This window comes from Hyaena hyaena, unplaced genomic scaffold (assembly GCF_003009895.1).
Source record: "Hyaena hyaena isolate Hyena2069 unplaced genomic scaffold, ASM300989v1 scaffold_215, whole genome shotgun sequence".
In the NCBI taxonomy this organism is placed as follows: domain Eukaryota; kingdom Metazoa; phylum Chordata; class Mammalia; order Carnivora; family Hyaenidae; genus Hyaena; species Hyaena hyaena.
The window spans coordinates 421,222-437,652 of NW_024080846.1; the positions used below are offsets into that span (position 1 = coordinate 421,222).

Genomic DNA, 16,431 nt, shown 5'->3' on the forward strand with positions numbered 1-16,431 from the left:
CAAAATCAGCTGTTCAAGTCCTGCTTAATAGAGCTTAAAAGCAAGACCCAGAAGGATCAAACTATGTCCAAGTAACAAGCACACAAGAACAAAGCTCATCAATAGAAATCCCAAAATACCTAGTATCCAACAAGGCAAAATTCACAGTAAAAAAATAAATAAATAAAATTAAAAACTAAAAAAAAATTACAGAGCATAAAAAGAAGAAACACAGGACTCAAAATGAGGAGCAAAGTCAAGAAATGATACAGATAATAGAATTAGTAGACAAAGACACTGTAAGTTATTCTAGCTGTATTATAACCCCATATGTTCAAGAAGCTAAAGCTTGAGCATGCTACATAAAGATACAAACGTGGGGCACCTGGGTGGCTCAGTTGGTTGAGTGTCTGACTTCGGCTCAAGTCATGATCTCATGGTTCGTGGGTTCGAGCCCCGCATCGGGCTCTGTGCTGACAGCTAGCTCAGAGCCTGGAGCCTGTTTCAAATCCTGTATCTCCCTCTCTCTCTGACCCTCCCCTGTTCATGCTGTCTCTCTCTCTCTCTCTCTCAGAAATAAATAAAACATTAAAAAATTTAAAAATAAAATATGAATGTAATGAAAAAAGAGAACTTATGGAAATAAAAAGTACAATGTCTATGATAAAAACAAACTGGATGGAATTAATGACAGATCAAACATCAGAGAATAAGAGTAAATTTGAAGAATAACAGTGGAAATCATTTGCAAGTAAATGCAGAGAATAAAGAATTAAAAAACCATCAAGGCAAATCAGCGAAATGTTAAAGAACTCCGAGTAACCAAATATACATGCAACTGGAGTCCTGAAGGACAGAACTGAGAAAGACAGAAAAAAATATTTGAAGAAATAATGACCACAATCTTTCCAAATTTGAAGGAAACTGTGAAAGCACAAATCCAAAAATTCCAACAAATCCCCAATACACCAAAGCACATTATAATCAAATACTAAAAACCAGAGATAAAGAGAAAATCTTACAAGCAACCAGAGAGTGAAAAAGACACCTAAAAAACAAAAGACCAAAAAAAGAAGATGATGGCCAATTTCTCAGGAAAAGCAATGCCAGAAGACAATGAAGAAACATCTTTGAAGAAGAAAAAGAGGGAGGGTAAAACTGCCACCCTTTAACAATATAAAGTTAATAAATGTAAGTTAATAATAACTTTACCCAGTTAACTTATCATTCAAGAAGGAAAACAAAACAAAAACCTTTTAAGATATACAAAAGTTAAAGTATTTGTCACCGGCAGACCTGCGTTAACAAGAAATGTGAAAAGAAGTCCTTTGAGCAAATAATTGAATGATACCAGATGGAAATATAATTTTCAAAAATGAAGGCCGCCAGAAGTGGTAATTATGGAGGTAAATATAAAGACCTTTTCTATCATTTAAACCTCTTTAAAAGATAACTGTTTAGGGGCACCTGCTGGCTCAGTCAGTTAAATGTCCAACTTTGGCTCAGGTCATAATCTCGCAGTTCATGAGTTCAAGCCCCTCATCAGGCTCTGTGCTGACAGCTTGGAGCCAGGAGCCTGCTTCAGATTCTGTGTCTCCCTCTCTCTTTAACCCTTCCCTACGTGCACTCTGTCTCTGTCTCTGTCTCTCTCAATAACAAATAATAAACATTAAAAATTCTTAAAAATATGTAGCAAACTGTTTAAAGCAGAAATAATAACAATGTATGGTAGGGTTTACAACATATGTAAAATATGATGACAATAGCACAAAAGCCAGGAGGAGACAAAGGGAAGCAGCAGAGTAAAGTATCACATGAATGGAGCCTGTGATAGAAAACTAACCATATAGTAGATTTAAACCCAAATATCAATAATAAAATTAAATGTAAGTAGTCAAAACCACTCCGTTAAAATATAAAGACCAAACTATATCCTGTCTACTAGAAACCCACTGTAAATACAAAGACACAAGTAGATTGAAAGCAGAAGAATAAGAAAGGATTTCCCAAGTTGGCTAATCAAAGAAATCCAGAGTAGCTATATTAACTTCTAATTGCAGAGCACTGAATATTACCAGGTATAAGGAGAGCTACCTACTTCATAATGATAAAGGGGTCAGTTTATCAACAGAACAGAACAGAGCTTCACATTACATGGAACAAAAACTGACAGAACTGCAACGACAAATAGGCAGATTAACAGTTATAATCATACCAGAGACTTCAATATTTAACTGACAGAAGAGATATATACAAATCCGTAAGGAGATATAAAATTTAAATATCTGTCAACTAACATGAACTAATTATTTATAAAACACTCTAACCAATGATAGCAGAATACACATTCTTTTCATGTGTACACAGATTTAATTATTAAGATGAACCACAATCTGGACCATAAAACAAGTTTTGGAAAATATACAAGTATTTGAGTCGTATAAGGTATGTTCTCTGACTAACAGTGTAATAAATGGAAAATCAGTAACACTAAAATATCGAAAAATCCCTCAGAAACTTCAAATCAAAGAAAAGCATTTTTTAATAACTCATGAGTTAAAGAAAAAGTAAAAATGTATTAGAAGTTAGGTTAAGCTGAATTAAAATGAAGACACAACATATCCAAATTAGTGAGATTAAAAAAAAAAAAGGCAGTTCTTAGAGGAAAACTGATAGCACTACAACACCTGTATTAGAAAAGAAAACAGGTTTTGGGGTGCCTGAGGGGCTCAGTTGGTTAAGTATCCAACTTTGGCTCATCAGGACCTCAGGGATTGTGACTTTGCATCGGGCTCCCTCAGCTGTCAGAGCAGAGCCCTCTTCAGATCCTCTGTCTCCCTCTCTCTGCCCCTCCCCCACTCTCTCACAGGAGCTCTCTCTGTCTCTCTCAAAAATAAATAAACATTTTACACATATAGGTGGATTAGGAGGAACTTAAAGGAGGACCATAGGGGAGAAGAAGGGGAAAAATAGTTGGAGAGAGGGAGGAAGGCAAACCATGAGAGACTCTTGAATGCTGAGAACTGATGGCTGATGGGGGTAGGAGAGTGGGGAAGGGGGGGGTGATGGGCTCAGAGGAGGGCACTTGTTGGGATGAGCACTGGGTGTTACATGGAAACACATCTGCTAGAAGGGCTAAAATTAAAAAGACTGATCACACCAAATGTTGGAGAGGATGCGGAGTAATTAGAGCCCTCCCATGCAGTAGGGACAATATTAAGTGTTACAACCACTTAAAATGCTAAACGTAAGCATACTCTATGAGCCAACCATTCTACTTCATATTTACCCAAGAGAAAGAAAGCATATATTCTCACTAGGAAGATACTGGTAAACAAGGAGCTCATTCATAGTCTATCAGGGGAAAAAAATTAGTGAGTAAGTAATTACTATAGAATGTGATAAGTGCTTACACCAAAAGGAAAAAGGGCATATTGATTCAGGTTTAGGCAGTCGGGAAACTTTCTAGAGAAAATAAGGTATAAACTGAAATCTGAGTAACAATTAGCCAAGTTTCCACAATGTGACTATAATACTGTATGAAGACCAGAGGTAAAAGAGTAGCCTGTTAGAGGGAACAAAAGAACTTACACTGTCCTTTTTTTTTTTTTTTTCCCTTTTAGAGAGACAGAGCATGCAAGCAGGGGAGAGGAACAGAAGAAAAGAGAAAGAGAATCTTTTTTTAAATATTAACTTATTCTGAGAGGGTGGGGAGGGCTGGAGAGAGAGAGAGAGAGAGAGAGAGAGAGAGAATCTCAAGCAGGCTCCAAGCTGTCAGCGCGCTGCCTGATTCAGGGCTCAATCCTACAACCCTGGGATCATGACCTGAGCCAAAATCAAGAGTCAGATGCTCAACCACTCAACCCTCAACCCTCAACTGACTGAGTCACCAGGCACCCCAAGAAGTTACCATGTCTTAAGCAGACTGAAAGGAGAGAGGAAAGTTAAGCAAGAGGCAAATCGTGCAGAGCATTTAAGCCAGGTTAAAGAATTCTGGACTTCGTTCTAATAGCAATGTAGAAGCACTGAATTTATTTATTTGTTTGTTTATTATTTATTTTGAGAGACAGAAAGACAAGAGCAGGGGAAGGTCAGAGAGAGAAGGAGAGAGAATACCAAGCAGGCCCTGCACAGTCAGCACAGAGCCCCACTTGGGGTTCAAACTACACCTGAACTGAAACCAAGAGTTGGATGCATAACCAACTGAGCCACCCAGGCACTCCAAGAAGCACTGAATTTAAAGCAGGGCACAGACATAATCAAAAATTGAATTCTTGAAGAAAAACACTAAAATTCTACAATGACATGGAATATTTTATTTACCAAAAACCTACTGGCTCAATAGGGTAAGCATCCGACTCTTGATTTTGGCTCAGGTCATGATCCCAGGGTATGGGATCCAGCCCTGCATCAGGCTCCACACTGAGCATGAAGCCTGCTTAGGACTCTCTCTCTCTCCCCAAAAAAATTAAATTAAATTTAAAAAAAAGATAAAATCGTGCCATTTGCAATGACGTAGATGGAGCGAGGATGTATTATGCTAAGTGAAATGGTCAGAGAAAGACAAATACCATATGATTTTACTCATGTGTGGAGTTTAGACAACAAAACAGATAAACTTATGGGAAGAAAGAAAAAGAGACAGAGAGACAGAAGCAAACCATAAGAGACTCTTAACTATAAAGAAAAAACAAAAGATTGATAAATGTGGGTGGGTGGGGGATAGGCCAAATGGGTGGTGGCTATTAAGGAGGGCACTTGTTTTTGTTTTGTTTTATTTTGTATTTAGAGAAAGTAAGAGGGCACAAGTTGGGGAGAGGGGCAGAGGGAGAGAGAGAAGAGAATCCCAAGCAGGTTCCACATTCAACACAGAGCCCAACACAGAGCTAGATCCCACAACCCTGGGATCATGACTGGAGCCGAAATCAAGAATCAGACCCTCAACTGACTAAGCCACCCAGGTCCCCCAAGGAGGGCATTTGTTATGATGAGCATTGGGTGTTATATGTAAGTGATGAAACACTAAATTCTAATCCTAAAACCAATATTACACTGTATGCTAACTACCTAGAATTTAAATAAAAATTGGAAGGAAAAGAAGAGTACACTTACCGTGAGTGATGGACAGAACTGTTGAATCACTATATTGTACAGCTGACACTAACACTGTATGTTAATTATACTTGAATATTTAAAGATAAATATAAATTATAATATAAATAAACAGCTGAAAAAAATAAAATAAAATTCTGTAGGTAGTATGGAACATGGATTACAGGAGGCAAGATGGGGAAGAGGGAGCCTAGTTAAGAGGCTATTGTGTAAGTTCAGACAAGAAACTGAAGGTTAATTCTTAGGGATAAAAAAATGGAACCATTCATAAGAAATTTAAGAGGCAGAATCAACATATTTAACATATAACCAATGTGGGAAATGAGGGAGAGGTACAAGGATGCCCACTTTCTGATATAGGCTACTGGACGATCACACTAATTTTCTTTTATATACTTGCCATTGTATGTAGGTCCACTGTCCACACTTCCTCCATATCCTTTAGTCTCACAATTTGGGGGAGCCCAGCCATTATCACAGTGACAATTCTTATTGCTATTACATACCTTCAAAACAATGAAAAAAACCACTTTAGTTAATTGTGAATATTGCTCTATATCATAAACTCAAGAATAGAAACCAAGAAAAAGGATGAAATTCATGCAAATCCACAGGTACTCTTTTTAAGAATGAAAAATTTGTCAGTATCTAAATTCCCCAATATCTAAAAACCTAAAAATCTTGGGAAGTCTCACCTAACCCTCACTGAAAATTCTCATGATTCAGCACTAGTTTAATGAACAAACCAGAAGAGAATATTACCTACCCCGTGTCCATGACACTTTTTCTGAATATCACAGTCATAATTCAGAACAGAAGCATTTACACATTGGAAGTTTCTACAGATCTGGGGGGAAAAAAATGAAGTAATGAGTGAGGAAAAACAGAACACATTAACCAAGTGCCCAGAAAAGAAGAGCTAGGCACACATTATTTCATGGTGAATTTTTTTAAACTTTCAAGGAATAGCTAACTTCCATATTATATATTTGAAAATGTAGAAAAATAAGTGAAATTAACATAGAACTAACAACCAGAAACGAGAAGGATGACACAAAGCCCAAAAACAAAAATAAAATTATAATCTATCCTTCCATACAAATATAGATGTGAAAGCCCAACTAAAATATTCACAAATGGACTTTTCCAAATCAAAAGTAACCAGATAGAGCTGATACCACTCTTATAAAAAAGGCTCAATGATAAGAAATTATCATAATACCTCAGATCAATTATCATTAGTACAACAGGTATCAAAACATTATTTTGTAAGTTTAAAACTCAAGTTAATTTTTAAAATTCTTACAAAATAAGAATAAAAATATACTTTGTTGATAAGATAAAACCTGTCTACCAATATCATGATTAATGATGAATCAATAGAGACATATCTATTACAAGCACTACTGAAAATAAATCATTATTATCTTACATAGTTCTAGAAATTCTAGTTCATGTAATGAGATATGAAACAGAAATGAGTCCTAAATATTGAAAGAGATATAAAAAGTATCTTTATATGCAAAAAACATTACAGACCCAAAGGAATCAGCTAGAACTTATTAGAAATTTTCCAGTTTTCCAGAAAAAAAAATTCATGAAAACCTGTTCTTTTGGGATAAGTTAGAAAAAAAGGCTAACTTTTCTTAAAGATTGTGGAGTGCTATTTTAAAATTGTATTAGGCAACTAACTACACAAAATCAGAATGTTTAAATGCTCTAATGAAATAAAGAACAGAGAACAATGCAATATTAATAGCTACCTTTATTATTCTAGAAACACATAGGTTTCAACATTCTTGTAGAGTCAGAGAATCCCCAAATTCTCTAATAATTTTCAATTAATTTTTAATTGAGAATTATATTAATATGATTAGACATTTTTAAAGTACAGAGGACTCCACAGTAATAAGTCACTCCTCACCTGTCCTCCCCCCACCCATTTCTCCAAATAAAGATTTCAAAATACTTCTTTTACAAATCTATAAGGTTTTGAGGAGATATTTACCAATAACTTCCCCATTCAGCTAAAAGGAGCCTGTTCTTTCAATAACTGATTTATAGTGGATGCTTGAAGCATTAAATAAGGTCATAGAAATAAGATGAACTGTGTAATACTTTAGGGAACAGAAAACTCCCAAGTTCTTAGTGGAAAAGGGTGTTCTGATTGGCATGTTTACTTTGTGAAATGGGTAGAAGCAAACTGGAAGGAATACCCTGATAAACTGCTTGAAGGGGTGAAGTAAGCCCATTCTCTCCAACACAACCCAGACCCCAACAACAACCACCACAAGTGAAGGAGGGCAGATAAAGTTAACTATAGGACTCACTTACTGATTTTAGGATATGAGTTTGGAGCCAAGGCTGAGCTACACCTGGGATAATAAAAAAGAAGCTGAAGAGTTCTCTTTTCCCACTTAATGTTTAGCTCCTCCCTTAAATAAATGTTGAATAAATATATAAAGAATATGGATAGACCTGAACTAGTACCAAACTGTCACCCTGCTCAAAGTTCCAAGAGTCTACGGTCTAGACTTTGGTAGAGACCAGAAAAGGCAGGACTCAATCTACTTATTTTATGGCTATAGAAAATGTTTGGTGTTTTGTTCTATCCGTATGTTAGTATAGGTACACATACCAAGCATTTGCTACCCTTATATATAAGTGTTGATGTACTAATACAACACAAAAAGAAAATATTTTTGCGTAAAACACAAAAAGATAAAAGCCCTTAAAATATAGTAATCATCGGAACTTAAAGCCAGTCTTTTTTCAACAACACCACCAACAACAAAATAGCATGTGAGGGATTGAAAGTAACAGAGGTCCATCTTACACAGGAGAAATCAGCAGATAGTATTTTCTTATTGACATCACTAGGGAAAAGAAAATAATGTGTTTCTCTTGCTATTAAAAAAATAACTAGAATAACAAAGAAAAAGGTATGCAAACTTCATATCAAATTCATACAAAACACACAAACACTCAAACACAATTTGTGCAATACAATGAGAGGAAGATAAAGCAGGAAATATTAAGAAAACATTTTAAAACAATACTAAGATCACAGAAACAGAATGAAATGTTAATAAATTAAACTGTGCCAAAAAAGTCAAAGCCCAACAAAACTGTAAAAATACAAAAAGAAAACATCAGGGAGTTTTTAAATTTTATTAGAATACGAAAAGCTTTTCTAAACATAATATGAAACCAAAGCAAAACAAACAAAACTGAAATCACTTCATTATATTTTAGCAAAGACAAATGACAAATCATAAAAAATAGACAACTGTTAATATCCTTTTTATAGGAGGAGACCTTAAAAATAATAATAAAATAATAACCCAACAGAAAAACAGAAAGCTATAAATACTAACTTAACAGAAAAGGGTATACTGAGCTAATAATGGTATGAAAAGATGCTCAAGAAGGGAAACACAAACCAAAATAATAATGAGGCTTTTTGTCAATTAATTAAAATTAAAAAGACTGATAACATACAATATTATCAAAAATAAGACACCCTTATATATAATTAGTGGAATGTAAATTGTTACCACCTTGTTGAAAAGTAAATTGACAGTTTCTATCAAATTTTAAATGAATGTATCTCATAATTTAAAAATCTAATCCAGGAAATCTATCCTACAGAAGTACTCACAAAAGTAGATGAGACTAACTGTGGAAGAAAGTTCATTGCTGGTAAAGTCAACCAACCAACCAACTACAGACAATACAAATTTTGGAATGTGGTTAAGTCAATGGTATATCTATAATGGAATCTAGATTTCCATATAATGACATGAAGCATTGCCACTCTCCATATAATGACACTCTGCACTGTGTTGTTGAGTAAAAAACATTTCAGAGTATTATTTAAGGTCTAATCCTAAAGTCGAATGGGGGTGGTAGAGAGTATATCTATTTGCAAATGCCCAGAAAGAGAACTGAACAGAGAAAACATAGTGCTAACAGTAGTTACCCCTAGGAAATGAGTTTCAAAAGAGGGCAAATGAATAGGGCATCATCAGAGGACCTTGAGTTTTTGTTTTACACAATATTTTTGAATTTTTAATAATAAAATGTGACATTCCCATAATCTTTTTTTAAAACTTTTTTCCATAAAAAAAGAAAAAAACTTAGATTCGGTTATAAAATAATCTGTAATTATGTGCTATTTATAAGGCATAGGCTTCAAACAAAACGACTGAATAGAGTTGGACAAAACTTCTATTTGGCAAATTTAAAGTGTGGTAACAATAAATATCAATTAAGGTAAAATTGAAGATAAAAACATGAAGCTATAGCAAAGTCACATTCTGACTACTCAAAGATATAACCCACAACTAAAATGTAATAGACAACAAACTCTGCCACATGGATTCAGCATTCTTACTACAAAAAATGGTAGAGCTACAAGGGGAAATGAAAACAGAAAAGTAGGAGACTTTAACTTCCCTTTCTCTAAATCTTGAACACATTAAGGACAATAAGAATATAAAAGATCAGAATATATAATTATCAAACACTATACATTCTAAGCAAGAATACACTCTCCAAATGCAGTTGGAACATTTATCCAAGACTGAACATAGAGTCAACCCAATTAAACATGGATGTTTAATTCCTAGAATTGACCAAAGATATTAAACCAAGAGCCAAACCTGAAGTGAATACCTGATGGCTTCAGAGCATGACCAATTTCCAAAACAAAGAGTTGTTTTCATAATCAGTAAATCTCTTTTGCCAGATTACATTTAGGGAAAGGAAAAAGGCATGCTTTGTTGGTTATAACTTTCAAACCAGGCAATCAAGCACTTCCTGATATACCAATAAGGTTCAGAGAAAAATCTCAAAACTTTAGTAATTCATAAATTTTTAAGTCATCAGGAATTCCAGTAAAGTGTATCACCACTGTCATAAACTCTTCCCACTGCAGAATCACTCTGCCTACAAATGTCAAGAAAAGTCTGAATGTCAATGCTGCACTATTCTCAATCAAACTGACAGAACATGTCTAAACTGACTTTTAAAGAACAGGGTACCAGTTTACCTTTGTTTTTTCGTTTAATTTTTTTTTTAACAAAATACATGCACATGGCTAAAAATCACACAGTGCTAAAAATGTTTAATGAAATAACTACATGACCCATTTCTATCCTCTCTGGCAGTCTAGCAAGTCCAGAAACAACTATTATATTTTTCTGATAATTCTCTACTATTTTTAATTAGTATACTATTTCTTTTTCTTTTCTTTCTTCCTCCCTCCTACTTGCTTTCTTTCTTTCTGTCCTTCTTTCTTTCTCTCTCTTTTTCCTTTTTTTGGCCAAGTAGTTTTCAGTCTTTTTTTTTATTTGAAGTATTGCATATATAAAATATTAGTTTCAGGTTTCAAGATAGTGATTTGACAATAATATACATTACAAATCACCATGATAAGCGTAGTTACCATCTGTCATCATGCAGTTATTACAATATTATTGATTATATTCCCTGTGCTGTACTTTTCATCTCCATGACTTACTTTATGCTATTTCTTGATTTTTCTATTCTAGACATTATCAACGAATGCCCTTTATGATAGATAAGAATTCAGCTTTGTAACATGAACACAAATGCTCCTTGTTCATCTTCTCAAAGTAAATATTGGTTCATATTTATACCTCTAACACTGGGATATTATCCCATCAGTACATTACACACCACTATTTCCTGAGCAAGTTCAGAACTAGGTGAAAAAACAAAACAAAACAAGGAAAGCTGACAGCTGTAAATTAAAGTATCATCTTTATTATCAATAAGGCATTTAACATGACTAAAGTAAATAGCAAAATGGGCTTCCTAAAACTGCACCCCAAAATCAAACTTACCTGCCTAATCACAGGCTGCTCTGGACAACCACAGGCCTCCCCCCACAGAAGCAGAGCCTGCCCTGCTAATCTTACTGCATGGTTGAGAGAGCAGACCGAAATGTACCCTCTCTGCAGGCAGGTAGATCTGAAAAGAGAAGACAGAAGGGACTGAGGCACCCATGCCCAGTGTCTTCTCCCAAACTCATTAATTACATCAGTTACTTTCCTTTCCTTGGGTATCAAAGAGGAACACACTGAGGCTGAGAGTGTTATTTTTTTCCAGCTTTACTAAGGATATAGTTGATGTATAATATTGTGCAACTTTAAGGTGTACAACATATTGATTTGATAAGCTTGTATTCTGAGAACTGATTACCACAGTAGGGTTAGTTCACACCTCCATCACATCACATAATTATCATTTCTTTTTTGTAGTGAGAACATTTAAGATACATTCTTAGTAGTTTCAAGTATAAAATACAGTGTTGTTAACTATAATCACAATGCTGAATATCAGATTCCCAGACTTTATTTTTCAACTGAAAGTTTATACCCTTTGACTAACATCTTCCCATTTCTACCACCTCCCCACCCCAGCCCCTGGCAACCACCATTCTGTTTTATTTCTTTAGTTTGGCTTTTTAGATTCCACATATAAGTTAGTTCATATAGTATTTGTCTTTCTGCATCTGACTTTTTTCACTTAGCATAACACCCTCAAGATATACCATATTGTCACAAATGGCAGGATTTCCTTCTTTTTCATGGCTGAATAATATTCCATTCTGTATATATATCATATCTTCTTTATCCATTCATCAGCTGATGGACACTTAGGATGTTTCTATATCCTGGCTGTTGTAAATAATGTTACAATAAATATATGAGTACAGATATCTCGTCGAGATCCTGTTTTCATTTCCTTTGGATATACACCTAGAAGAGGGATTGCTGGATCACATGGTAGATCTATTTTTAATTTTTTGAGGAAATTTCATTGTTTTCCACAGTGACTGTATCAATTTACATTCCCACCAATGGTGCACAGAGTTCCACATTTTCCATATCCTCATGAGAACTTACCTCTTGACATTTGATGAGAACTCTGTAACAAGGATGAGGTAATATCTCATTGTGGTTTTGACTTGCATCTTCCTGACGCTTAGTGATGTTGAACTTTTCTTCATGTACCTGTATGTCATTTGTTGTCTTCTTAATGAAAATATCTACTATCCTTTACACATTTTTTAAATGGATTGAGTTGTATGAATTCCTTACATATTTTGAATTATTAATTCTTTATCATATATATGATTTACAAATATTTTCTCCCATTCCAAAAGTTGCCTTTTCACTTTTTTGACTATTTACCTCACTGTGCAGAGATTTTTAAATTTGATATAGTCCCATTTAATTATTTTTGCTTTTTGTTGCTTATGCTTTTGATGTCATATTTTTTAAAAAATCATTGGCAAAACCAGTGTCAAGGAACTTTCTCCCTGTGTGTTCTTCTGGAGTTTCACAGTTTCAGTTATAATTAAGTCTTTAAACCATCTTGAGTTGTTTTTGTAAGTGGTATAAGAGAGGGATCCAATATCATTGAATATTCAATAGCATGTGAATATCCAGCTTTCCTAAAATCACTTACTAAAAAGTATATCCTTTTCCCATTCAGTAGTCTTGGCTCCCTTGTAGTAGTTGATTATATATGAAGGGGGTTCTTTCTGGGCTCAATTCAGTTCCACTGATCTGTGTGTCTATTTTTATGCCAGTATTATACTGCTTTGATTACTATAGCTTTATAATACAGTTTAAAATCAGCACCTGCATGCTTCCAGCTTAGGTCCTATCTCATGATTGCTTTGGTTATTTGGGGTCCTTGTGGTTTCATTCAACTTTTAGAATTGTTTGTTCTTTTTCTGTGAAAAATATCATTGGATTGCATTGAATCTACAGAGGACTTTGGGTCGTATGGGCATTTTAACAATACTAATTCTTCCCATCCACGAACACAGGATATCTTGCCATTTATTTGTGTCTTCTTCAGTTTTTTCATCATAGTCTTATAGTTTTCAGTGGATAGGACTTTTACCTCTTTGCTTAAACTTATTCATAAGCACCTTATTTTTTTGACATGACTGTGAATGGGATGGTTTTATTTCTTTTTAAGTTAGTTCACTGTTAGTATATACACATACAAGTAATTTCTGTATGTTGACCTTGTATTCTGCAACTTTACCAAATTCATTGATTAGTTCTAACAGTTTTTTTGAAGTCTGTAGGACTTTCTACTTAAAAGATTATATCAAAAACTAAATAAAAGATCATATCATATCAAACAAAGAAAATATCACTTTTTCTACTCTGATTTGAATGCCTTTTATTTCTTTGTCTTGCCCAGACGCTCTGGCTAGGACTTCCAGTACTATGTTAAGTAAGAGTGGTAAGAGTGGATATTCCTGTCTTATTTCTTATCCTAGGTGAAAAGCTGTCAACATTTTACCAATGAGTATGATGTAACCTATGGGTTTACCATATACGGCCTTTATTATGTAGAGGTATTTTCCTCCTATACTCAATTTGTTGAAAGGTTCTTATCAAGAAAGTATGTCGTATTTTGTCAATGCCTTTTCCACATATATTGAAAGGATCACGATTTTATCTTTCATTCCATTAATATGGTGTATCACATTTATATACTTGCTTATATTGAACTAGCCTTGCATTCCAGGGATAAAACCACTTGATCATGGTATATGATCTTTCTAATGTGTTGTTGAATTCAGTTTGCTAGTATTTTTGTTGCAAACTTATGCATCTATATTGATCCAAGATACTGGACTGTAGTTTTCCTTTTTTCCAATATCTTCATCTGGCTTTACCATCAGGGTAATGCTGACTTGTAAAATGAGTTTGAAAGTGTTCTCTTCAATTTTTTTAAAGAGTTTAAGAAGAATTGGCATTAGTTCTTCTTTAAATGTTTGGTGGAACTCACTAGTTAAACCATCTGGTTGTGGTCTTTTCTATGTTGGGAGATTGTTGATTGCTGATTCAACCTCCTTCCTTATTACTGGCCTATTCAGATTTTCTATTTTGTCATGATTTAGTCCTAAAAGGTTGTAGGTTCTAGAAATTTATCTGTTTACTCTAGGTTATCCAATTTGTTAACACATAATTGTCCATCGTAGTCTCTTATGAACCTTTGTACTACTACTGTGGTAACAGTTGTAATGTCTCCTCTCTCATTTCTGATTTTATTTATTTGAGTATTCTTTTTTCATAGCCTAACTAAAGATTTGTCAATTTTGCTTATATTTTCAAGAAACCAACTCTTATTTCTTCTACCTTTTATATTTTTTTGCTCTAATTTATTTATCTGCCTTGATCTTTGTTATTTCCTTCCTTCTATTAATTTTGGGCTTAGCTTACTCTTCATTTTATATTTCCTTGAGGTGTAAAGTTATGTTGAGATCTTTCATTTTTCTTAATGTAGGTGTTTATTGCTATAAACTCCCATCTTAGAACTGCTTTTGCTGCATTCCATAAGTTTTAGTTTATTATCCATTTTGCTTGTTTCCAGATATTTTTAATATCCCATTAGTTATTTTCAAGAATGTGTTGCTTAATTTCTACATGTTTGTGAATTTTTAAGCTTTTCTCTTGTTGATGATTCCTAGTTTCACACCATCATGGTCATAAAAGATGATCTGGTATGATTTCAATCTTCCTATATAGTCTATAGTACATGTAATCACATCCCTTTAATGTCCTCCCAGAGTAATGTGCCACTCTCCCAGCCTCTTATGCTCCCTCTCAGTCATGCAGCTCACAAGTCAATACTCTGGATAAGGTGAGAGAGAATGGATCCTGCACAGTTTGGAAAGCCAGGTGCCCACTCACAACTCTCATTTCCTCTCACAGGATAAACCACAAGCTGAAAAGACTTATCTGGCCCTAAGCTGTACCACTGTGGGTAAGAGGTGAGGTGAGCAAAGTCAAATTGTTCCTTGTAGCCTCTCCAATGTGTCCAAACTCAGATACTTTTGCTCCAACACTGTACTGGAACTCCTCTACTAGAAATTTGGACTTCCACAAAGGTTCCTTCATCTTGTGGGTGATCATCTAAGACAGTATTTTTCCAGGGACTTATATACTGCAGCCCAGAAGGGCTAGAGCCAGAAACAGGCCATTACATGGTCCATAGCCAGCACCAAGGTCTTTATGCCTATTATCTAACATATTGTAGGCAAAGCTCCTTCCTAGTCTCTTGACATATGATGTTGTATTGCTTCCACAAAGGCACTTTTGTCCATAAATGGATAACAAATTGTTACTGTTAGGGGAGGGGGGTGTGTGAACAAATGAAGAATAGCTAAATCTTATTTAGCTATGTTGCTGTAGTCACTCAAAACCCAGGAGTGAAGTTCCTCCACAAGGAAACAATGACATGGGGAATAAGTATTCCTTGCCAACAATTAGAACAAAACACTGTTGATTTCAAAGCTAAGTACTAAGAGTATATTTTCTTTCCTATATAGCTTTTGTTTTCACTACAGCAAATACTTGCCTTTCTTTTTACACAATTGGCCTCTGTCATATCAATAGTCAACTCCTGACTGGGGGAAAAAATAGTTACCATGCCATTTCAAGTTCCTGCTTTCTCTAGAAACCTTCCTTCAGGGTTCCCTTGCTTCAAATGAACTGATTATTCACCTGGCCTGGTACACAGCTGTTATCTTGGAACTTCTCTTTGACATTCTTCTGTGTCCTAAATTACAATTCTTTCTCTTTTTGGTTTCCTTCCTAATTTTCTGGAACATTACATTAGAAAATATAAATAAAAGATAATTTTTCTGAGCCTCTGAATGTCTAAATTGTTTTTACTGTGCCCTCCTACTTGACTGATATTTCAGCAGAATTCTAGTTTGAGAATCTTTCAGAAACATGAAACTATTGCTCCCCTGTCTTCCAGAATTCAGTTTTCAAACTCATTCCTTTATATTCCTTTTGGTTTTGTTTGCTTTGGCTTTGTTTTCCTTTTGTTTGGTTTTTGTCTCTGGAAGCTATTAGGATTTTTCTTAACTAAGTACCCCGTAATTTCACAATTGTTCACTTTCTCTACATTCTTTCTCGAAAGATTTAAATTATCTGGATTTAGAAACCTTTAATTGATCCTCTCAGGCTTTTATCTTTCTCTCATTTTGCTGTCTCAGCCTTTTTGCTCCTTTCCTTTGTGAATTGTCCAACTTTATATAAAAATTTCTCTACAGTTCAGGCATAGGAGCACATGTACCCCAATGTTCATAGCAGCACTCTCCACAATAGCTAAAACATGGAAGGAGCCTAAGTGTCCATCAACAGATGAATGGATCAAGAAGATGTGGTTTATCTATACCATGGAATACTACATGGCAATGAGAAACAATGAAATCTGGCCATGTGTAGCAACATGGATGGACCTTGAGGGGGTTATGCTGAGCGAAATAAG

The 16,431-nt window shown here is 34.7% G+C and overlaps 1 protein-coding gene across 1 annotated transcript in view; it reads right to left on the minus strand.

The window, feature by feature from the left end:
• ADAM9 (ADAM metallopeptidase domain 9) overlaps positions 1 to 16,431 on the minus strand; it is a 141,470-nt gene that overhangs the window by 16,171 nt on the left and 108,868 nt on the right. The window contains 2 exon segments of the mRNA XM_039242586.1: positions 5,492 to 5,597; positions 5,858 to 5,938. Of these exon segments, the coding sequence (XP_039098517.1) occupies positions 5,492 to 5,597; positions 5,858 to 5,938 (187 nt within the window).